Source organism: Pteronotus mesoamericanus, unplaced genomic scaffold (genome assembly GCF_021234165.1).
Source record: "Pteronotus mesoamericanus isolate MK-2021 breed Mesoamerican mustached bat unplaced genomic scaffold, CSHL_Meso_final scaffold_167, whole genome shotgun sequence".
Lineage (NCBI taxonomy): Eukaryota > Metazoa > Chordata > Mammalia > Chiroptera > Mormoopidae > Pteronotus > Pteronotus mesoamericanus.
The window spans coordinates 38,757,986-38,782,551 of record NW_026555308.1 but is presented as its reverse complement, the minus strand read 5'-3'; the positions used below and the strand labels follow the sequence as shown (position 1 = coordinate 38,782,551).

The following is a 24,566-nucleotide window of genomic DNA, read 5'->3' as shown; positions in this document are numbered from 1 at the left end:
ACTAGACACATTCTCATCCCCTGCCAGAGAGGGGGGTGTTCTAATGGGACACAAGGAGGTGGGGTTTGGGGTGGCAGGTCCATGTGAGGGCTCAATACAGTCCCAGGTTGCTCTGTGAAAACTGTGTTTCACTGGATCTGCATAAGCCATGAGAAAATCAAAACTTAAACAAAACCCCCTCATCCCTAAATTAATCAGCTTCTAGAATTTGGGCTTCCGAAAAGAGTCAAAACAAAAAAAAAAAAAAAAAAAAAAAAAAAGACCCCAGAAAACACAGTGTTACAGAGGCAGATGTTTTTATAAGAACATGTGAGAAGAAAAGAAGCAACCTGAGCAGGTTTATATAAAAAGCATGTGTGATCATTCCCACATCTCAAGTGGAATAAAATGTTGATTTAAAACAAGGAATGCTTTTGATATTCTCAGTTGGTCTCAGAATAATTTCATGAGGCATGGCATTTCAGAAACAGCACGGGATTTGAAAGTTTACTTATTGATTATGCTACACTGGACTTGATCTAAATAAGATTAAAGATTGCTCATATACAAAAATAAACACAAAAGATTAAGACAAAGCTATTACATACTAAGGCTAAAGTTTTTGTCCTAAGCTACCTGCTTATTACGTAACCTCAACTAAATTACCTTTTTAAATCTCAGTTTCCCCACACCCAAATTGGGATAATGATGATACTTATGCTGTAAGATAATCTATTGCAAAATTAAATCATGTCTTATTTTTGCCACTATAGACCCATCAGAAAAAATTTAATTCCCTCCCAGCCTAGTGGCAGGAATCAGATTTAATTTGGCTTTAGAAACAAGTCAAGTTACACTCTCACAGCCAGCAGCAGTGGAGCAAACTGAAACACTTCCTTCACAGCCCTGGCCTCAGAGTTAAATGAAACACTGGATGTCATATGCTGTGTCAGTTGTCATGCAATGTTCAGATGTTAAGTATTGTTATTAAAAATTACGCTCACTTCATATAATACTATAGAGCAAAATGGCCCAGGAGGCCTGGGCTCTCTCCAGCCCCACTGCTATCTAGTTGCTGGATCATGTTTTCCTGATCTGCAAAATGGAAACATACTCTTTGCCTTGCCCTACCTCACAGGGTTATTTTAAGGCCCAGGTGAGATAAAACAGGTGAAAAGTCTGTGGAGAATGTCAGACAAAGGTGATCTATAAGCAAGCCACAACCAAAGTCAGTAAAATTCTATGAGCTCGGAACGTTGAACAAGGATTAAAACTGATTGATTAGGTAGTTTTATTAAAGAAATAGTCTGCATTTGCCCCAGCTGGTGTGGCAGCAATTGAAAGCAGGCCTGCGAAGCAAAGGGTTGCAGATTGGATTCTGGGTGTAGAGCACATGCCTGGGTTGCAAGCCAGGTCCCAACAGGGGGCGCATGAGCTGCAACCACACACTGATGTTGCCCTCTCTTTCCCCCTCCCTTCACCTCTCTAAATATAAATAAATAAATCTTTTTTTTTAAAAAGAGAGTCTGCATTAAAAACAAAAAAAATATGAATAACCCAAATGTCCATCAACAGTAGAATGGATAAAGAAACTCATACATTAGCATACTCATAGCAAGAAAAATGAATGCACTTTAGTATGCACTACATATAGCATTAATAGAAAGAAACAAGAGAAAAGAACACAGGCCATGATTGATTCACATAACATTAAAAACAGGCAAAATATATTAGTTTGCTCAGAGAAAGCTACATAAGTAGTAAAATTATAACAAAAAGTAAAAAGGAAGTAATTATCACAAAATCAGATGGTGTTTTCTTTTATGGTTGGAAAGGGGGGGATGGTAAAGATGTGAACAGGCAAATAAGGACTTCTTGGCTTGCAGCTATGTTAAATTTTGTGTATAGATACACACACACACACACACACACAGTTCTCTATGTATATTATATTTCATGATAAAACACCAACAATAACAAAAAATAAATTCTGAATAGATTATATCAACAATGTTCTTTTTTTAAAAAAGAAAAGGACTTTTTTTAAGAGTTTGTTTCCATTCCAATCTCAGATACACCCAACTAAAAAATTACTCGGTTGAGACTTTAATTTCCTCAAAGAGAAAGTATAGTCATTAAGCAGGTTATGGTTATTCAAATAGACTACTTGTCTACTTACTAGTAATTTCTGACTGTTCAGAAATTTTCAGGGTCAAATTAAAAATTCTAGTATAAATAGTAAAAAAGTTATTATCTTATACCACACCCATCAAAAAGGAAATGCAAGTTCACATCAATGACTCACCCACTGGCTGTGTTTGTGCTATTCTCTTAGGATAAGTCTTGCTACGGCTTCTTGTCACATTCTGATCTGGCCGGGGAAGTTGAATAGAAAGATCTCGACTCATTTGCAATGCTGTCCTGCCACTTGAAAATGCAACAATTTGATTAACACAGGTAAAACCACACAGCCACAAAATTAAACAACAGCTCATTCAGAATACATGCAAAGTAAGAAAGGAAGAAAAAACACCACTCACATGGGCTGTATATGGGTTTTCAATGGATTCGCAGTGTAATATTAACCAAGAAAGTACAGTAGCATTAAATTCTAATAGGAAACATTTAGGTTAGATAGCTGGAATATCTCTCAGAAGAAACAGGGAAAGGGGGTTTATTAAAAGCGGAGTAAGGTTTAGATTTAAGCAGAATGATGGGCTGGAAATAGAGAATGCTGATCGCCTTCCAGCTCTACAACAAAATAATGAAGAAATTATGTTGAGCTGAAAATTATTTCAGGGCAATGACTCTGCATGAATCAGCATGACCCCAGGCTGGACTTGCATGTCAAGTTGTAAAGCACCCCCACAGGACGACTGTGTGATCTACTCTTAACCCTGCTATGGCACAACCAGCCACTTACTATCCCACCTCACCTGTGCCAGACCAGGTGCTCAGGAAGGTTTAAAACAGTCCTAAAACCCCATGCACGGTACAGCTCCTCTGAAGAGTCTATGAGGATTCAGGAGGGTGAGCTTTCCCTGGGGATGGACTAATCTCAAGGAATTGCGCAATTTCACATGCTGGATTTCAGTGAACATTCATCCTACTGAAAATGTATCCCACAGCTGCTGAATCTGAGCCAATAATGAATGACCTGGGCCTTCACCTAAATATTTTTAGGCAAAATTTTCAACTAAAATATCACTTAGGTACCTCCCCCCCGCAAAAAATGCATTTCTATTTGTCCAGTTTGATTCACCTCAAGAAGAGCTATCGCCAAAAAGCCTTTTAATGGCCCCAAATCCTACTCACCCTGCATTTACAGAATAAACTTTGGTGAATCTCTCGCAAATGAGATTTATAAAGCAAAATTCACCTCCTACATGCTTCTGTGAAAGTTTCCCCTCCTCACTACCCCATCCACCTTTATTAGAAATTTTTAAAAATGCTTGAAAGACTCACAAAAGGTGACTTCTCGTCAGGCTAACTGGGGACCCCAATTTATAGGAGTTACCCCAAAATGAGATGCCAGATTCCATCCGTGACTGTACTTTGTATTCAATAGTTCCTGAGAACCAGGGGGGAGACAGGGAAGCAAACTGGGACAGGTTTTCTTCCACTTGAAATTTAACTATTTTTTTAAAGGCAGTATATAAGGTAACACAAACAGCAACACCTCTCTCCTGAAAAGATTTTTTTAAAAACCCATATAGAGAGCAAAATTCCACTATTATAAATGCTTTCATCAGACTTTCTATACTATAAGACTTGGGTACGGTGTACTTTATTGCAGAGAGGAAGAAAATATTTGCCCTAAAAATATAACCCATTATGTGGACCACCGAGGCATTTTATAATGAGATTTTACATTATTCAATTTTTCCTCATGGTTTCTCTCCCAGGAATAAAGGAAAAACGACAGAATCATATTAAAAGATTAATAAAACTATGGTCCAGGAGCAAAAAGTGATCTGCCACGGGCTGTGTGGGACCCAGGACTAAAACCGGCTTCCTTGCCTCTTGCTGGTCAGTGTGGCACAGCTGGCAGCGCGGGCAAAGCAGGAGAACACTCAGCCACTGAGTTTGAAGATGCAAGTCTAGTCTAAAAACATAGCTCTGTTACAACTCTAGGTGATCTTCAACAGATTATTTTTTTAATCTCCTGGAGCCTTGTTTTCATAATCTATAATATATGTGTACTTGTTCTTATATTTCCTAGCAGAAATACTCTTGTGCAGCATTCTTACTATTCTATTTCTTTTTATTTTCTTAAAAGAATAGAATAGAATAGAATTTCATTCTATCTCTTTGTAGTAGGAAGTGTTCGATAGCTAGAGAGATTTCCAGTGCCTGGTGACTGTTTGTAGCAACAGGACAGAGACTTATTCCCATGGTCACCGACATCCCTTCCTCCTCACACTCAGGTACACACACGCCCATTCTATGCCCAATGGCCCTTTTCAGCCTGAAAGTGGGGGCCCAACTGGCAATCCGTAGGGCAGAGGAAAGAGAACTAAAATAGAGACACCTGGGTCCAAATCCCAGCTTCACCACTTACTGGTTAGAAGTCTTTAGTTTACTTTGGGATTGGCAACTCAAATTTCTCATCTCTATGAATGAGGATACGGTATCTCCTTTGGCAGCTCACTGAGTGGATTGAATAAAGTAGCACACATGAAAACACCTGACACAAAGGAGGTTCTCATGAGAACTTGTTCTCTCTTCCACGCTTTAAGAAATGAGGAAAGTCTGTGGTTTAAGTCCTGTAAGAAGGTGTTCTGGGTTCTCAGAGGTGTTTCTCAGGCCCAGTTCTCATTTCTAGAATATAAATTCTATACACCTCATTCACTCATCAAAACTAGGAGCCCCCGACCAATTTAACAAGATGTAAAGGGAAAGTTAATTTTTAAGGGACTCAGAAAAGGAGGTATCAGTGTATAATAAAATATTTTAATCAAAGATTTAATCAACCTCTATTTCAGATTATTGGTGTCTGATAATAAAACAACAAAAGAATTAGACTGTCAGATTTCAGCTCAGTCTTTCCCCACAAATTTAATTTTAAATTTTGGCTGTCACATATCACTAAAAATGTCTGATTTTTCCATTCTAACGTAATGTCTAATTTTTCTAAAAGATGTTGGAATTTCCTTGGTATTCTGCAAATCCCTGGATGCAGGGAAGGGATAAAGACTAGAACTCTGTCTCCCTACATTACATATACCTACAGACACACCACTATAAACATCGACACACAATTATAGACACAAATACAGACACTCCCAGAGTCATACACACAGCACTGGTTTGGCCATTCCTGCTCCACCATGCTCTAAAGCCTGCGGGGTAAGAAAGGAGGCCCCCTGGGTTTCCACAATTCTGCTTTCATTCCACAAGGCCTACAGATTATCTCAAGAGAGGGGCAGGCATGTGATGCTTGTTAAAGACTGGTTATCTTTCCTACTTTGACGATTAACAGCCTATATGCTGGCGGCCACCCAGCAGCAGGAGCCCCATCCCTGCTCAAGCCTAGCTCTGGGCACTGGGATGAAACATTTCTTCCAGGGATACTGTAACATTAGTGCTTTCTACATACAGACATGGAGATTTGGGTTTCATTAAGACTTACTAGGCAGTTAAGACCAGCCACCAAATTAGAACAGATTTAGCACAGCTTCCAGTTCTGCAAAGGTTACTTTTAATTACTTTCTTGGAAGAAATGATATTTAATATGCAAAATCCAATAATAACAATTCCCAGTAGCCACACATTTGCATTTCAATAAATTTGAGAAATCAGGTATAAGTAAATTTATGGAAACTAACTACAGCATATGTTAAACAGCATAATTACAATTTTAATAGTAGGAACACAGAGAGAGAGTTACACATTTTTCCTATAACCCTTGAAATGCTGTATGCCCTAAATGGAAGAACAGCGAAATGGTGACTAGTAGCTGTTCTCAGTACAAAAGTACCTACTCTTCCCTTAAATTCCTGATAATTATATCACTGTCTGGAAAAGAATCTTGATAACCTAAGGGTTAAATTTTTATATATCAATGAATACCAAATACTGAGACCATCTATAATACAATAATTTAAGTTTTATTTAAGTCAACAAATGAGCGAATATCCAAGTGAATAATACGTAAAGATGAACGCAGCAAACATTTAAAATTAAACACTCTGTTATTATATCTAGCTTCAAATTCAAAACCAAAAAAGTGAGTTATAAAAGAGAGGAATCAAAATCTGGCATACCCTTGTCCTGCAAACACTTGACTCAGTTTATTTTTAAATTTCCTAAGTAAGCATTTCATTCAGCAATGTCTGCAGTGAGACCTGCAGAATACTGTCCCACCTCCTGAGCAGCACTTCTGTTCCCTGCTTGGGTTTCACAGGGCCTACGACCAGCCTCGTACTGCAGCTCTCTGAAGGCAGAGGTGGCTAGATCTGAATTTTTGTATCTCTAGGCACCCAATGCCGTGTCTTGCCCATTGCAGGCTCTCTACCTAACAGAAGGAGTTCAAACAAAACAAATTCTTTTTCAGAACAGAGAAGATGCCCATTTTTAAGACTAGTATGAGAAAAAGACACAAGAGCCTGCCTGGCTTCATGACAATCGCAATCAGGCTTTCCTGCAACACGCTATAGTTTGCCTAATGGATAGAAGCACAGGCTCTGCAGTCAGACTGCCAGGGTGGGAACCCCCCACTTCAACAGCTTCCTAGCGGGCTTGCCTTGAGAAGGGACTTGGCCTCTCTAAACCTTAGTTTCCCCTCACATTAATGAGGATAATATTAAGACTGCCATGATTAAATGAAATAATAAATGGAAATCATTTAGCACAACACATGGCACTTAGCAACTGCTCAATGAAGTTTAGATATAATTGCTAGCATTACTGCACATAGGATTTATGCTGCAGAAAACATGACTTGATGCACAATATAAATGTAGTGCTACTGAATGTCTTGAGAACACTGATCAGCTACTATTCAAAATATCTATTTTGTTTTATAATCACAACATAATTAGAAATAAGGGAAATGCATATCTAAATACATTTCTGAAGATAAGCTCTAGTACATTCTAAAATTCCTAAACTTAATATAGCTAATATAAACATTAAATAAAACCTGGAAAATCATTTTTTGTCAAAAAAGTTTGAATATACTATTATGCTTATGAAATTCATTGGTATTGTAGAAATTTTTTTTAAAAAGTGCAATATGTATGTATCCGGACAGCAAAATTAAATAATTATGTATTCACACATACTCCCCAAAGAAAAAATGCCATTTACCTATACCGGTGCTTGTAACTCAGGGATCCAAATTTGCTGAGTTTTCTTGACAATGAACTTGATTCATTTTCTGGCATCCTAATGAGTTTTCAAAATAAAATTAAATAAAGACTCATAAATACAGATACTTAAACAACATTTGAGCAAAAACTATGTAGAAAATATAATAATATAACAATTTAGCAGGTAGTCAAAATATCTGATTTATTCTACATATTGGCAGGAAATAATAAATCAGTTATTTCAAGCTAATAGTTGAAACAACTACATTCTAGGAATTTATATATGCATAATATCAAGATACTCATATTTCCTAAAGACATCATCGTTGTCAGAATCTTTATTGTAAATCAAAATTACTTTCTCTACTTAAATAATCTTGGGAACTTTGTCACTATGTTGAGTTAGCCAAGCCAAGGTGCCCGCGGCAATGAATCCCACCTGACGGGGTGGCTAGGTCTTCTTTGTACCATATAGTCCAGCACCTCCCATTCCAGGGCACCTCCCACAGACACGGCTCTTCCACCCAGCCCGCCGAACTAGAGGTCATGTCCCAGGCTTTCTGGGCAACATCCCTCTCCTAATACAAACTCTATGGAAGACATTGGTCATTTTGTGAGAATACTTCTCCAACATCATGCTATTTGGAGAAATTGTTTCATGCAAATCAAGTAGGAATAAGGGAAATAATTCATCTAGTTTTAAAATTAAAAACACGAATAAAGCTTAATGTATTACCTAATAAAATTTCATTTTATCTTCATACCATAAGGATGTGAAATGCACAAAAAGTGTCCTCAAAATTCAAAGGTCAATTCTCTTCCCTCAGCCTGGCCTCCCAGGGGCACAGCAAGCAAGAGAGCTGCCAGCTCCCTATTCACCACATTTCCCATTTTCCTACACGCTTTCCTGGTTACTCCTCCTTATTATCCGAGGCTGGCTCTTCCTGTCCTCTAAATACTGGTAGGGTCCCCCCACTCTGTCCTTGGTTTTCTGCTTCCCTCTCTTCACTTTTTTCATAGGTGACCTCATCCAGTCCTCCTTGCTTAAACTCTAAGTTTACATAGCCAACACTGTTCTTTCGAATAAGCCTTACACAGCCAACATCTCCACTTGAGTGACAACAGGCATTTCAAATTTAGCATGTCCGCAGCAGAACACAATTTCCACAAATACCAAGGCTACACTTTTTACATAAACCAATAATAGTAATAATAATGCCCTTGGCCTTTTCTTATAATGTATGTGTGTATATGTATGTGTGGGCATATACACCTATTTGTAATAATGTGATCAAGAATATTAGGTGACTAGAAGAAAAATAAAAAACCCTGTAGATTGCAACTTTTATACAGAACGGAATTCTTGTTATAAAAACAAATGTGATTTTCACTTACTAGAGCAATGAACAAAACTTTCGCATTAACATACCTAAAAAATGTATGATGTTCTACACTACACTTCCAAAGATGCTTGCAAGCAGTTTTACTTCGAGCTTCAAAGAAGAATGAGGTCTCATTGCACTGGGAAAAAGAGAGAGAACATGAATTACTAACCATAACATGTTTCAGATAACAGCTACCTGAATTTCTGTCCAAGGTAACAAAAATCCAAGAAAACAGACAAATTATTGTTAACACATAAAATAAAGAACAATGATCTTTTTGTAACTATTTTTGGGGGTTTGCTTTAAAACTTTAATTAATTAAAATTACAATATCAGTTCTATGTAAATCTTAATGCCATGACCTTATCTACTTCTACATCACCCATGATCATTGGTAACCAAGGTGATGGTACTCAAATATCAAAAACTCTTCAGTCACAAATGGGCACCAAAACAGGAAAAGTACTGACCATGTGCAAATCAACTCCCAATAAAAAGGAGAGGCCCATCAATGTGTTACTTTCTGGGATATCCAGGCCACATTTAAACTGGTGTCTAATGAATCTCATGAGTGTCACAGGGAGAACCAACCAGCACAGCAGTATAATCTGGGCAAGTTAAATAATGTCTGATTCTAACTTTCTCCATTCAGCATCAAGTTACTGGGTGAATTAAATTAAGTGACACGGTATATGTACATTATCATATAATAGGTATATAATAAATTTTAACTGTAATTTTAATCTGGTGTTTATTTATCTATATTTAATACATTAGAAACAAAGGCAATAGTAGGGGTAATTCAAACTGTGCAGGAGAAGATATTATTTATGTTTTTAAATGAAGGAGTAGAAAACAACATAAGCACTGAAATAATGAACCACAAGCTCTGTGAAGTTATATAATTGCTAATTTAGTTTCAAATAAAAACCAAGCTCATGTCTCAATTGAAGAAATGCCCCTGGAATGAGGTTTCTATGGCTTCATAAACAAAATTATCAATGCAGAGGAATAATTAAAATACCTCCCTGTCCCTGCTACTTTTAATAAGGACAGAACATTTATATGCATGAATTTTTTCCCAAGTCCATCTGGAATGAGGCCCAATTCAAAAGTTTATTTGTAAAACTAAAAGGGTGTGATAAAAACAGAGCCAATATATGCCTGTTACAGCAAGGCAACCCATAATTCCAAAACCTTTAGAGGTGGAGGAAGAGCTTAGGACAATTCCTAGGCTTCCGTCTTGGGTGCTGCCAAGTACTAAAACACAGCAAGTGGTGGTGGGGGCGGGGCGGGGGGGGAATGGGGATTTGGAGGGAATGGACAGTAAGTTCAGGCTATTTTGATTTTGAGATGCTCATGGAATTGAGAACCAACCACACCTAGTGGGTCAGTAAACATACAGGTGTAGAGCTGAAGACTCATGTCGTATCTGCTGACACAGATGATTTCACCCAAGAGCATATAAAAAAAGTTGCTCAGAAAGAGAGCACAGAGTGAAGAAAGGTCAAATCACAGCAGAGATGAGATGAGAGAGGTCAAACTAGACCAGGAGGCATCGGTCAGGGAGGCCAGGAGGAGGGTACAAGTCTCAAGTGACCCAGAAAGGTCAAACAGGGTTTCAGAGGAGGTTACTGCATTTCACGGAGAGAAATCTTCAGTGACATTCATGAAAGGAATAGGGAGAACAAAATTAGAGGTGAGGAAGAAAAGTCAATGAGCGCAGAAAGTGTTTTCCTCGAAAGTAAAAAGAAACGGGGGGGAGGGCTGGGGAAGGGAGTGCACAGGAAATCACAAAAGGTCTGCAGGGCAGGGTGGGAAACCAAGCATCCTGCCAGGAGATGGGAACTCTCAGGAGGATTTTTTTTCCCCCTTTTACTTTTTCTAAACATATAGTACACACCCTCTCACCAAAGTTACCAAAGCGGATACACAAGGGTAACTAACCACTGTCACTGGTTCCCCCTCCAGAGAGACAACTACGATTAAGCATTTCTTATGTAACAGGTCAGTGTTTTTAAGGTCACAGGATTACACAAAAATCTAGTGCACAAGCTGTGTATTTTACAATAATTTTGCTTGTGATTGCACTGTGATCAGGATAAACAACTACGACAAAGCAAGAATAGGATAGGCTGCCGCACCACCGCCCTCCACAGTGTGTGCACCCCCATCTTCCTGTCGCTTTCAGTAACTGAAGCGGGACCTCCTGGGCGTCACCAGCGACAAGAAATGGGCTGGCGATGACCTCTGGGTGACACAGGCACTTTCATGTGTCAGCAAGAGCACCCACAAATAAGGTGGCACTTACAGACCTAAATCAAATTTTCAAAAAGTTACTTAATAACATATAATCCAGGTTTCCGAAAGTGAAGGAGAAACCAAAAGCCATTCAATCTTAAATATAAATCTTAAATTTTAAGATTTAAATATAAATCTTAAGTGGACTGATTTTCACTTAATTCTTCACATAAACATTCGTATTTGTTTGCTTTTCAAATAGAAACCTGGTCACACAAGGTATCTAATTTTTAGTACATTTTTAAAAGAGCCTTACTTAATGAAAGGATAAAAGATATTTAAGATTTAACCAGAAATGAGTTTTCTCAAGTACAAATATGTTAAAGGAACAAAAGAGCCCCCCATAGGCCTCCTAATTACGTCTTCTGTGGGCAAATAACACGTATAAACTCATTCTCCATTAATACAGGGCTTTAACAGCAGCTGCCTGTTTTTTGTCCCATTGTTAGCAGAATAATCCAAATACTACAAGGAGGGTTAACAACAAAAAAGGGAACCAAGGATTCTGAATAACTGGGTGTGTTTTTGCCACTTTAAAGCAACTGCTGGCATTGCAAATGTCTTTCTTCCTACCACTCCCCTCCTAAGCCTTTCCCACACAGAGACAGTTAGCACCTTTCCACTCATTCATTCAAAGATGAGACGCTGCTTAAGTTCATTCCAATCTACTGCTAAAAGATCTTTATCCAAGCATGTAATGCTTGCTTTTGGCAAAATTACTCACTTTATAGCTTTCGTCCTTTCATGCCATAAGCAAAGCTCTGGTCTGAATCTATTCCTTTTTATTTTGTGGACTGATCAAGCTTAATTCACCTGTAACTCAGATATCATGTGGGGACTCCACTGGGCTGTGGATCAATAGCTAAACTTGGCTCAAACGCCCAATTCCATCCTGTGTTAAGAATTCAGGACCTGTATAGTATCAATGAATTCCCAACCTAATTCCCTCTGGTCTTCTCAGCCTCTTTTCTCATCTTTGTGGTCTAGGTTTCTCTTCGCAGTCTTGAAGAATTAAATCTGCTTTAGCCTGGCTTCTCCTAAGTGTATTGAGATTACAGGCAGGGCCATGGAGGGGCTCACATGTCAAGCTGCACAGCAACTTGCTTTCCCTGGGCCAGGTCAGGCTTCACTGCCTCTCCCAAGCCTGACCCGCCCTGGCAAGCACAGCCCACACTCCAGCCAGTTCTTCTGTTTCTGCCTTGGGAGGCGGCCACAGCCGGACAGTCTGCCTTCCCAGGCTTCCTGGAGTATGAGGATGGACATCTCAATCCTCAGTAATTTTCAAATTGTTATGCATTTGCCCGTCTCCAAGGTCACCAGAAGTAGCCTAAGGTACAGTGCATAGGTCAGATATTTAAAATAGATAAGTGTCGTTAACAGTAGAAAGATGCGATTGTTATATACTGTCAAGACCTGCAGCAGAGTGGCTGCGTTGCGTCAGTGATCTCTAGGAGCAGGGGAGAGAAGTATGAAGATTACTAAAGTACCGAGGGATTTTTTTTTTTAAACATTTGATCTCTACAACATGTACAAGATTTACAATATATGTACTTTGCAACTGTTAACTTATTTTAGGGACTGGGGGGGCGGGTAAAAAACCAAAATCATCAGAGGGTTGATAGCAAACGAATGAAATAACTACTGATAAAGCAAAGGAAGGCAAGTGGTAGAATTGAAAAGATTTATTCTTTAACTGAAAATACACTAAAGAGGTGTCACAAAATATTAAGCATTTTGAAAAATTTTCTCTTTAAAAATGGTAAAATTGAAAAACTATATTTTAAAAAATCAAGCTGTCTGTGTATGTGAGAGAGCACAAAGCTTGTTTTAACGACTCCCCTCATATGTCCTATTGCTCTCTCCTCCAAGCATCCCAACCCAGAGGAAGAATTCAGAGTAAGCCCTGCAACAAAAAAAAATTACCAACCTCATCATTATTTGGAAAGGATATTAGAAGGAAATTTTTAAAACACTGAGTAAAATATCTTATTCAAGCTTTTTTCTTTACAAAATGCTCCCTAAAGAGTGTTTCTTACACTGTTACTGTCTTGTTATAGTGTGGGGAAAAAAAGAGTTCTATGGTCAAGTAAGTTTGGGAAACAATGGGTTAAATATTCAGATCTTTTAATTTATTGGGGGTGACATTGGTTAGTAACACTATGTAAGTTTCAAGTGTACAGTTTTATAATATATCATCTATCTGTACACTGTGTGGAATGCTCACCACCCAAAGACTAGTCTCCCTCTGTCACCATAAATTTGAACCCCCTTTATCCTAGTCCTCCTCTCTCTGCCCCGATTCCTCTCTGGTAACCACCACTCTGTTTCTGTGTCTATGAGTTTCCTTTGTTTGTTTACTTGTTGCTTTCTGTTTTATATCCTATACATGAACGAAATCATGTGGTTCTTTTCTTTTTCCATCTGACTTATTTCGCTTAGCATGATACTCTCAAGATCCATCTCTGTTGTCACAAACAGCAGTATTTCATCCTTTCTTATGGCTAAAATACTCAGATCTTTTGATGTACTAACATGTACTGTGAATCTCCAATGGCTGGTAAGGTAGTTGGCATGTCCCTGATTTATATAAACAAAGAACTTTTTTTCAAGGAAATGTTTATTCAGTACTCTGGTTTAAAAAATATTACACCACACAAACACCCCTACACACACCAGTTTTTTTTTAATTCTTTTTGAAATGCATGTAGTATGGTTTGAATTAAAAATCATGTGCATTTCAGCAGAGTACTCAAACAATAAAATTAATTTCCATTCCTGCATACATATTATAGTTTACAATAAAAGAACAAAAACAGCAAAAATATTCCAGTACTCTTTTGTCAGTTGTGTGGGTTATATATTCAAAATAAGTACTAAATGTGAGAAATCTCTTTATCTTTTACATATGAATAAATTGGTTGCCTGATGAATAATTGTACGTAACTCTAGGTTCATAAAAACATAGATTATAGAGTTGGTTATGTTAAATTGTGTTGCTTCTCTTTTTTCCTTTCCTCCAATATTTTCATTAGAAAATACTGATATCATGTTTCAGTAATCTTTGAAAATTATTATGTTGACCTTATTCTGCTTCCTATTTGAAAAAGTTCATACACCAACTCAGAATTCCAGCTGGTTTGCTTTTGTTATTTCTGTTTTTACCTTATCTTTTCCTCCTCTGCTCTTTACAGAAACTGTCACATTTACAAAAATGTCTACATTTCTCTCTTGTAGATAATTTTTAATGATAATTAATCTTTATTCCCAGTCTCACAAATGTTTAAAAAATTTAATAACAAATGTTACTTAAGCTTGTTAAAAATACAGGCAAATTTAGTAAGATCTACTCATACTATCAAAAAATTTTATAGCACAATTTAAAAATTTCTTCTAAACAAATAACCTATGTGTTTTAATTATGGAGAATGTTAACAAACATACTAGCAAATGAAACAAAGGTGAGTCCATAGGCCTGGAAAACCAGGGCTCCCCTTCCTGCCTTGGCACAAGTCATTCACCAGCCAAGACTGGTCAAGAACAAGGTGCTCCCAGAGGCCTTTTCTGTGCAAAACATCAGTAGTTCTAAGAGGCATGAGGCCAAGACAGTTTCAATTCAGATACAGGTACTGGGGGCCTATTATATGCCCAACTTTGGACTAGGTGCTTTCAACCTGGAAACAACACTGTAAGACAGGTGCTACCATCCTCACTTTACAGGTAAGGAAATGTAGGTTAAATGTTGTTGAGTAAGGATAAGTATGAGACCTGGGCTTGAACCATGCTTTGTGACCATATGTCTAGTAGTCCATTAGTGAACCTGAGAGACACCAAACCAAACTGTTATGTAGCATCAGAATCCAAATATTATTCACAAAGCCACAGTTAGGAAGACTTGGAGGAAAATATTACATCTGGAGTCCCAGATATGCTCATATACTGTAGGTAGAAATGCAAAGTGCCACAAAAACTTTGCATGGAGGTTGGAGAGGAGGAATATGGCAATAACTAACAAACTACAAAATTACGTTACTCTTTGACCATGCATTCCTACTCCTGGGGGTTTACCCCAAAGACACCCTCCTACAATATAAAAAGTACATACTCAGAAAGTTATTCATTAAAGAAAAGTTTGTAAGTGAAAACTAAATGCCCCAGTAAAAGAGACTGGTTGAGTAAACTATGCAATATGCCCTTAGTTGAATACTATACAGCTGTATAAAAGAACAAGCTCTTGATAATCTGATATAGAGATTTCTATGAGGAATTACTAGGTAAAAGAAAAAGAAAGTACAAAATAATATATACAGTATGCTATCTTTTAGGCAAGCAAGAAGGAAACATTCAAACTATGCTTATCTTTGCAAATAGAAGTACAGGGAGGATAAACCATAAAACACTGAAGTTGTTTACATACAAGGAAGTGTGAAGGACTGAAGGAATATGGGAGTTAGCGATTACTTTTCTAAATGTGACTTTTGTATAGTTTTACTTTTAAAAGCATGTTAATCTTCTACATCTTCAGGAAAAAAAAAATCAAATAAGGAAGGATATGAGGAGGGGCCCAATAACTGAAAGCCAATTGAAACAAGTAAATCTCACATGAACATCATAACCACAGTAATAGGAAAGGCGGGAAGCGCCAACCCAAGTAAATTTTGAACTCAGTATTTGACTCTATGTCCTCAGTTTTGGCAAGGTGCTCTCTGTGAATGAAAGCAGTGCAAAACACTGTCAACTTTAGTGGTTTGGCCAAAGCAACTCAGAAACTGTTTTGGATGTATTTTGGAATTGAGGAAATGAGTACATGTGTTACTAGTGTCAGGAGCCAAGGTTCTCATGGCCAAAAAAAAGGACATATAAATATGAAACAAGAGAAGGCAAGAAAGAACCCTGTGGGTCCCCGCCCAGGTATGTCGGTTGGTGAGAGCATCGTCCCAATATGCCAAAGTTGTGTGTTCCTTCTCTGGTCAGGGCACATACCAAAGAATGCATAAATAAGTGGAACAACGAAGCAATCTGTCTCTCTATCCCCTCCTTCCATCCCTCAAATAAATAAAACAAAATTTTATACATGTATATAAATACATATAAATATATAAATATATATAAATAAAATCCTGTGGTGAAGCATGGAAATTAGAGGTATGGTATGAACTCATGATTTCTAAACTGTATAAGCATGTTTATATGCATACATACATATGTATATATGTGTGTATTTGTATGCATGTGTACATGCATGCATATAATCCCTAGCTTTGTCTACTGGAAAGATCAAGAAACAAAGTCACCCCAGTAGCAAGGACCACATTTAACACCTAGATCTTGACCCTTCCCCGCTACAGGTAACCAGGGCTCTTTGGAGCAACGGTTGTGGGCGTGGGGCAGAAGATGCATCTGAAATATCATATTGTAATAAAGTGAAAGAAAGTAACAAAAAATGACCAAGGGAAGGTCAAAAGAGCACAAAAGCCAGATTAAAAGGGCTTGTACTGACCCAATAGTCAGGTACAGTAATGTATTATAAACCACTAAAAAACCCCACAGAAATTAGTATGTCTATGCCAATAACTAACTGATACATGGTTAACCCTCAATAAATTTTAGTTATACAAAAAAAGTAAATAAGAGAGAGAGATGGTGTGACTTGCTTACAGTGGAGTGCCAAGTGCGGGCTAATAAATACAGAGGGAGTGGGAGAACTAGAAAATCAGCATTATGCAAGAATTATAGTACACAATCGGATCAGGCAAGAAGCCTCAATGAATACTAGATCTACAGGGAAATTCTGAAGGGAAGCAGGGTATTTACATTGAATTAAAGTATCTCCCTACTGATTACTTATTAGTTGCAAAGGAGAAAAAAGACAGTAATTATACAGTTGAAAATCAGGCAACACCAGGACTGGGTGGTCAAATTTAATCAACGAAAGACAGGTGGTCACCATGTGCCTCCAGCTGTGGTACCCTGAGAGGGACACAGTCTCACCTGTGTAGGCTTCCAGCTGAGAACACAGAGCCTCAGTCTAATCACAAGGAAACAAGAGACTCACGTGAAATGAGAAATTTCTATTTTTCAGAAGTGGGATAGAACTATATTCTTCAAAAATGTCAATGTCATAAAGAACAAAAATACTACAAAACTGTTCTAGATTAACCACTATGCTGTACACCTATAACTAATACAACATAATATTGAATGTAAACTATCATCAAAAATAAAATTTAAATTAAATAAATAAAGGGGGGGAATGTTCCACTTAAAGGAGGCTAATTAGAATCACGATGGTAGAGGATTGAGTGGAAGTCACACTGACCTCCTACCAGGAACAACCTGGAATTACAACTAAATTGTGGAGAAATCAAATCACCTGGAACAAACAACTGAACAATAGCAAGAGAGGAGCCTTGTAACCTCAGAGACAGAAGAATCGGCTTTAGCACAATCTAACTGGTAAGGAGTACGGTCAACACTCGAGGAGGCGGGCCAGGGAGCCTGCGGGCAGCAGCACCAGAAGGATAGCAAAATGGCCAGCTGGATCCCCCTGAGAAGAGCGAGGTCTAAACCAGAAGCAGGGATCTCCAGCCCACAGCACCAGAGCCCAAAAAGTACACAGAAAACAGCCAGATGAGAAATGTAGCAGGGTTGCTCTCTGCCAGAGACAGGCGGCTAGAAATGCAAAGAACTCTTTAAAGGGCCAACACATAAATTTTTATTTGCAGCCACTTACCCTGGTTTCTGGCAAAGGAGAGAGCAAAGTAGGCTGGAGACACTTGAGGAGAGACTGGAGAAGGGGCTTTGGGGAAGAGAACTGAGAGAGTGGCTGGCGGGATCTCGGTGCTGACTCATCCCCTACACAGCAGCAGCCATCTTGCTCAGGCAGAGACCACTCCCCCTGAGCAGTACCAGTGTCAGAGGACCCAATAGCCCTGCCCCCAGGTGGGATTCAGCCCCGCCCTGTGCTGTCTAAGCCGCCTGCTGAGTGCAGAGTGGCAGCCACAGACAGATCCCTAGCTAAAGGGGGCACAGAGAGGTCTCGAGACACTTGAGGAGAGACTGGGGATGGAGGCTTTGGGGAGAGAACAGTGAGAGTAGCTGGCTGGACCCCAGTGCGGACTCCTCCCCCATACTGCAGCAGTGTGAGAGGACCCAATAACCCCACCCCTGGGAGGGTCTCTGCCCCGCCCTGAGCTGTTTAAGCAGGCCTGCTGAGTTCAAAGTGACTAGATTAACAGCTGAAGGAGACAGCCACAAACAGTAGATTCCTGGAAGTCTCGAACAAACTGCCTAAGGTCAGACAGGGATGACATCTGACATCAGAGGCAGATCCAGAAAGAAAAAACAGTGGTCTCCTACCATAGAAGTTCACACCACAAAGTCAGGAAATCAAGACAGATCAACTGAAGAAGCAGAAGCAAAAGAGAAGAGTCTCACAAATAATGGGAAGATAAAGAAATACCCCCCACTCAAAGGGAAAGGAGGAATCCCCACAAAGAGAACTAAATGAAATAGAGTCAAGTAAACTATAAGATACTGAGTTCAAAACAATGGTTCAAAGGAGCTCAACAAGCTCTGTGAGCTCAGAGAGAATTACCAAAAACTACAAGGAAACTATGAGGAACTTACTGCAAACTATATCAGCATAAAAAAGGACACAGAAACTATCAACAAGAAACAAGAGGAAATGAAGGATACAATTTCTGAATTGAAGAACACAGTAGAAGGAATCAAAAGCAGGCTCAATGAAGCTGAGGACTGAATCAGCGAGCTGGAGGACAAGGTAGAAAAAAGCTCCCAGGAAGAGCAAGAAAATGAAAAAAGACTCAAAAAGAATGAAGAAGCATTTAGGGAAATGCAGGACAACCTGAAACATAATAATATCCGTATAATAGGGATACCAGGAGAAGAGGATGAGGAAGGGATAGAGAACCTGTTTAAAAAAGTCAGGATGGAAAACTTCTCTAACTGGAGAAGAGAAAAAGTCACACAGGTCCAGGAAGCACGGAGGGTCCCATTCAAGAGGAACCCAATGAGGCCCACTCCAAGACACATCATCATGAAAATGGCAAATAACAAAGACAGAGAATCCTAAAGGCAGCAAGGGAGAAAGAGGTAGTAACATATAAGGGAGCCCCAGTACAGCTAGCAGCTGATTTCTCAACAGAAACACTGCAAGCCAGAAGGGAGAGGCAAGAAATATTCCAAGTCGTGAAAACCAAAGGCCTCCAACCAAGACTGCTCTACCTAGCAAGGCTCTCAATTAACATGAAAGGTGAAATAAGGACTTTCCCAGACAAAAAAAGGTTAAAAGAATACACCTCCACCAAACCAGTACTGAACAATATGCTAAAGGGACTGCTTTAAGATGAAGAAAAAGTTTCTATGAATACCCAGTTCCCTTCACAGTTGCCAATACTTGATATTACCAATATTTTTAATACTCATTAATCTGATTGTGACAATGATGTGTTATTTTAATTGTTCCTTTACTATTTGTTGAAACTAAACCTGGTTTTGTATATTTCTTGCTTATTTCTATTATTTTTAAAAAGCCTTAAATGACTTTTTGGTATTCTTTATCTATTTATTGATTAAATGTTTGTAGAACTTTTTTACCTAAAAAAAAAAAAATCCTACTAACCCTGTTTTAGATGTGTTGCAAATACTTTCCTATTCTATTACTTGTCCTTTAACTTTTTTTATATGTATATTACTATAGTCTTAAATGTTTAATATAGTCATATTGTGAATATTTACTTTATAGCTTCTGGGTTTGAATATTTTACTTCAGGTCATGAAAAATATTAGTTCTATTTTTTTCTAAAACTCCTTAGATTCTACATATTGATTTTTAACTCACCTAAATATTTCTTGTATAATGTGTGAAATAGGGCTCCATATTTGTTTTATTTCAAGTAATAGTCATCCATGTACCTTATTTGTTGGATAAGCCTTATTTTCCCCATTGATTTGAAATATCAACTTAATCATATATTATATTGTTAGACAGATATTTATGTTTGTCTCTAGAATGCTCATTATATTTCTTTGATCTACTTGATTATTTCTGTGCTGGTGTTATGCTGTTTTAATTGCTGAGACTTTATAATGGTTTTAAATTTTTCAATATTTTATAATTAACTTTGACATTTAAAAAAATAAATAAAATCTATCTGCATTAAAGGAGGGAAGGAAGGGAGGGAGGGAGGGAGGAAGGGGGGAGAGGGAGAGAGAGAGAGAGAGAGAGAGAGAGAGAGAGAGAGAGAGATGGAACTCCTACCTTTCGCGACAACATGGATGGAACTGGAGAATATTAAGCTAGGTGAAATAAGCCAGGTGATGAAAGACAAATACCATATGATCTCACCTATAAGTGGACTCAATTCAACAAAATAAACTAAAGAACAAAATGAACCACAGGCACAGAAACGTGGAGCAGACTGAAAGGGAACAGAGGGGATGGGGAAAGAGGACAATGGTGGAAAGAAGGGGAAGGGACTAGCCGAAGAACATGTATGAATGACCCATAGACATGGACAAGAGTGGGAATTGACTGTGGGAGTCGGGGGTGGGGTTGGGATGGGTGGAGGGGGATAAAGGGGTAAATCCTGAGACAACTGTAATAGAATAAACATGATTAATAAATTTAAAATAAAAGAAAAAAGAAAAAAAAGGAGGCTAATTAGATTCTACCCTGGAAGGGGAAAATGCTGTTAAGGACATTATTAAGTCACTGGAATACAGACAGTAGATGATAGAAGCATTATATCAACGTAAGTTTATTTAAAGTTGATAACTGTACTCTGGTTACGTCACAGGTCATCCCTAGTCTTATGAAATAGATACTGAAGTATTTAGAGACATACAACATGTGAAACTTACTCTTAAATCATTCAGAAAAAAATCACATGTGTGTGTAGATAACAAATGAAAAAGAAAAATAAAATGTTAACAATAACTGAATGTGAACAAGAAGAGGTCATCATGTTTTTGACTTAATTGTTTTTAATCCTCAGCTAAGGATATGTTTATGGGGGGACGGGGGGAGAAAGAAACATCACCTGGTGGCCTCTTGTACATGCCCCAACCAGGGATTGAGCCTGCAACTTTCTGGTGTACAGGACAATACTCAAACCAACTGAGCTACCCGGCCAGGGCTGTTTGTGTAATATTTTAATTTTTGCAGGTTTTTGTAAATTTGGAGCCATTTTCAAATAAAAAGACTTTTAAAAAATCTGTAGTTCCACTTAAAATGTGAAGGAACCCTAGCGAGACTTCCTGGGCTTGTTGACAAACAGTGACAACTCCTGGCCATCGTCACTTCCCGTGTACTTTTCTCAAAGCAGGCCTGAGAGTTCGGCCAAGTGGGTCTAATTACGCATGGCCAGAGTTGCCAGGAATCTTTTCGTTCTTCATCCTGTCACACTGGGTAAGTTTAGCTGAGGTTAGTTTCATGATGCGTTATACATAAAAGTAATCAGAGCAGAATTTTTTTCTTTTTTTCTTTTTCATTTATTCAACAAATGTGCTCAGTACATGCCAACTTCTGGGCCTACTGCTGGGGAATGCATTCTCTCCCTGCTGATGAAACCAAGAAATTTGGGTAGGATCCAAAAACTCTTCTGTATCTTTCATCAAAACATTGAATCTGCTACTAATCAGAAGCAATTTTACCTCCCAAATGCCCCCCAAATCTGCCCACCCCCTCAACCCTTGCAGGGACTACCCTTGATTAATCTGTAGTCTCCTACTTGTCTGCCTGTTTTCACCGGCATGTTCTACCCTGCAGCCAGTGCTCTTTCTGAAATGTAAATCTGATCGAAGTAAGTGAAACCCAGGACTTGATGTATCTCCCAGATACCCCTAAAGTTCATCAGCCAGTGTCAAGATCGAGCACATGCATACAGGTAAGACAGGGCCTCTCCCATAAAAGGTAAGACTGAACTGGGACACTGGGACCTTCCACCCCCATCACCAGGGTGGATGAACAGACAGGGCAGACCAACCCTCGCTGCCTTCTGACATTCACAGCCTCTCCACCTTCACCTGCCTTAAACCCAACCTCACTATGCTCCCTATCTCTGTTCGTGTCAGTCACACCCAAGTAATACTCAGCACACCCCCTAGTCTGTCCCATTCTTCCACTGCTGCCAACTCCTGGAACCCTCCCTTTGTGCCCTCTGGAATTCGTGGCCTGTCATCAGCAAAATCCCTTAGTTCCTCAATCCATTCTCTCACACTGCCTTCACCCTGTTGGGCCAGCGGAAACCTGGCTCTCTGCTGAGGAGACTGTCTCAACTGCATTCCTCTCAAGTGCTGGCTGTTCCCTTTTTGTCCCCACTCTTCCCTTACCACTGGGGCTGAAAGTAAGAGTGAGTCCTCCTTTCTTCCCACATCCACTTTTAGGCCTTTCTCTCTCTTCCCTCTCAACTCCCCGCTCTGAATCTCATCAGATCACACCGCCTGCAGTCTGGTGGCTGTCATCCTTATAGACATCTCCCTCACACGTGGATGCCACTGCAGTCACGGTCACTCTCTCCAGGACTAGCCTTGTGTTAATTAACAGAAATTTCAATATACAAGTAATAGAAATGATCCCTCCAACACCCAGACATCTCGGTTCCCTGAACGTCCCCCTCCAATGATGCCGTCTTCCTCCCAATCCCAGGCACCCACTCCATGCTCAGAACTCTAGTGCAGGGCTTTTCGGCTTCAGCACTATTGCCATTTGTGGGGGACTGTCCTTTGCCAATTTTAAATATACTGTGCAATGTTTAACAGCATATCCAACATGTACCCTCTAGATGCCAATAGCACTCCTATCCCACCCAGCACTGTGACAACCACAAACGTCTGTAGATATTACCAAATATCCTGGGGGTGAGAGGTAATTGCCCCCAGTTGAGAACCACTGCCCTAGGGCTTTCCACTTGTAATAACTGAAATTCCTCCATAATCTCAAGGCCTGGTACCTCCCTTTCGGACCACCACCCTCTCTGTTCAGCTCACTCCCTCCACGGCTCCACCCCCAACAATCTTTCAAGGCCACCAGGACCTCCACCCACAGGCCTGACCTTGCTTTCACTGTCCTCATCTCCTCACCCAGTCTCGGTTCCATGGTAAATCACTGGGGTTGCTCCCCTGACTCACTGGAGTTCCTTGCCCTCCTCCCTCTTTGCACTGCTCTCTTAACAAAGCCAGCTCTCCACTTGCTTCCTGCCTGCACCGGTGCTGCGGAATGTGCTGGAGAAAAGCACCCTGTGATTGTCTCACTCTGAACTCGTCACCCTCCGTACTACCACGTTATCATATTATATCATCAAGCCACATGCCCTTTGTCCATTTTCTCTCCAAAATTACTATTTCATATCTTCCTCTTCCTTTGGACCCTCGGCACCGCCTCAAGCTCAGTCTCAGTTGAACTCACCACCTAGTTCCCTCAAAATAAAAAGCAGAATCACTTTTAGAAAACTACCCACCTACCCTAATCTACATTCCTCTGCTCCATCTTCCCACCTGCTAACCACAGGTGAGCTGTCCTGCCTGCCCTCTAACATCAAACCCTCCATTTATACACTGGATGTCACCCCCTGTCATCTACTCAAAGAATATCATCACTCCAGCAATTCTCTCTCCTACAGTGTCAAGTTTTCACCATGTGTTAGTTCATTCTCATCAGAGTATAGATATACTAGTATTTCTTCCAATGTTAAAAACAAAACAAAAAGCTATACCTCCTTCTTCATCTGTTTCCCCTCTCATCAGTCTTCCTATTTGTTTCTCTTCATGCCTAAACTTCTCAAAAGACTTGTCTACACCATCTCCAATTTCATTATTGCCACTTTTATTTTTTTTTCTTACTTAATATGCATCAATTTAGGTGTTCATTCTCCTATGATGAACTACTGGGTCTTTTTTTTTACTTTCACATAAGTGCTACAATGAACATACATGCCCCTTGTGATTCTCTAGGGTGCCCAGACCTAAGAGTGGAACTGTTGGATTACAGCTCACTCTTCAAGCCACCAAAGCTGGCCTTCTCAATGACTTCCTGCATTTCCTAAATTCAGTGGTCAATTCTCAGGCCGTATCTTATTTGACACATCAGCATCATTTGATGTTTACATACTACATGATTTTTACCTGGCAAAGCTGAAGACAATTAGTGTTCTTTCTACCTCCTTGGTTGTTCCTTCTTGGTCCCCTTTTCTGGTTCTTCCTCTTCTCTTATTCATTTTCCTAGTGATTTCACACAGTCTCGTGGCTTTTAATACCAGGATATGTCAATGATTCTCAAATCTGAATATTCTGCTCAGACTTTGGTCCCAAATTCCAGGCTCATACAGACCACGTATTAAATATCTGCACTTAGATATCTAACAGTCATCTCAGACTCAATGTGTTAAAATGGGACTTCCAATCTCCACCCCCTCCCTGAATCCTCCATCAAGAAGGTTCTTCTTACAGCCTTTCCCACTGCCAGCTCCATTCTCCCTGCCTTTCCAGCCCAACACCTTCTAGTCACCAGAATGCTTCTCTCTCATATCTCCCCAATCTACAAAACCATATGGCTAAATCCAGAATCCAA

The 24,566-nt window shown here is 39.3% G+C and overlaps 1 protein-coding gene across 1 annotated transcript in view; it reads right to left on the bottom strand.

Annotated features, from left to right (window-relative positions):
- Positions 1-24,566, bottom strand: part of EPB41L4A (erythrocyte membrane protein band 4.1 like 4A) — a 245,132-nt gene that overhangs the window by 69,198 nt on the left and 151,368 nt on the right. The window contains exons 10-12 of the mRNA XM_054589971.1: positions 8,722-8,813; positions 7,291-7,368; positions 2,285-2,406 (exon numbers count right to left, since the gene is read on the bottom strand). Of these exons, the coding sequence (XP_054445946.1) occupies positions 2,285-2,406; positions 7,291-7,368; positions 8,722-8,813 (292 nt within the window). The remainder of the gene's footprint in view (positions 1-2,284; positions 2,407-7,290; positions 7,369-8,721; positions 8,814-24,566) is intronic.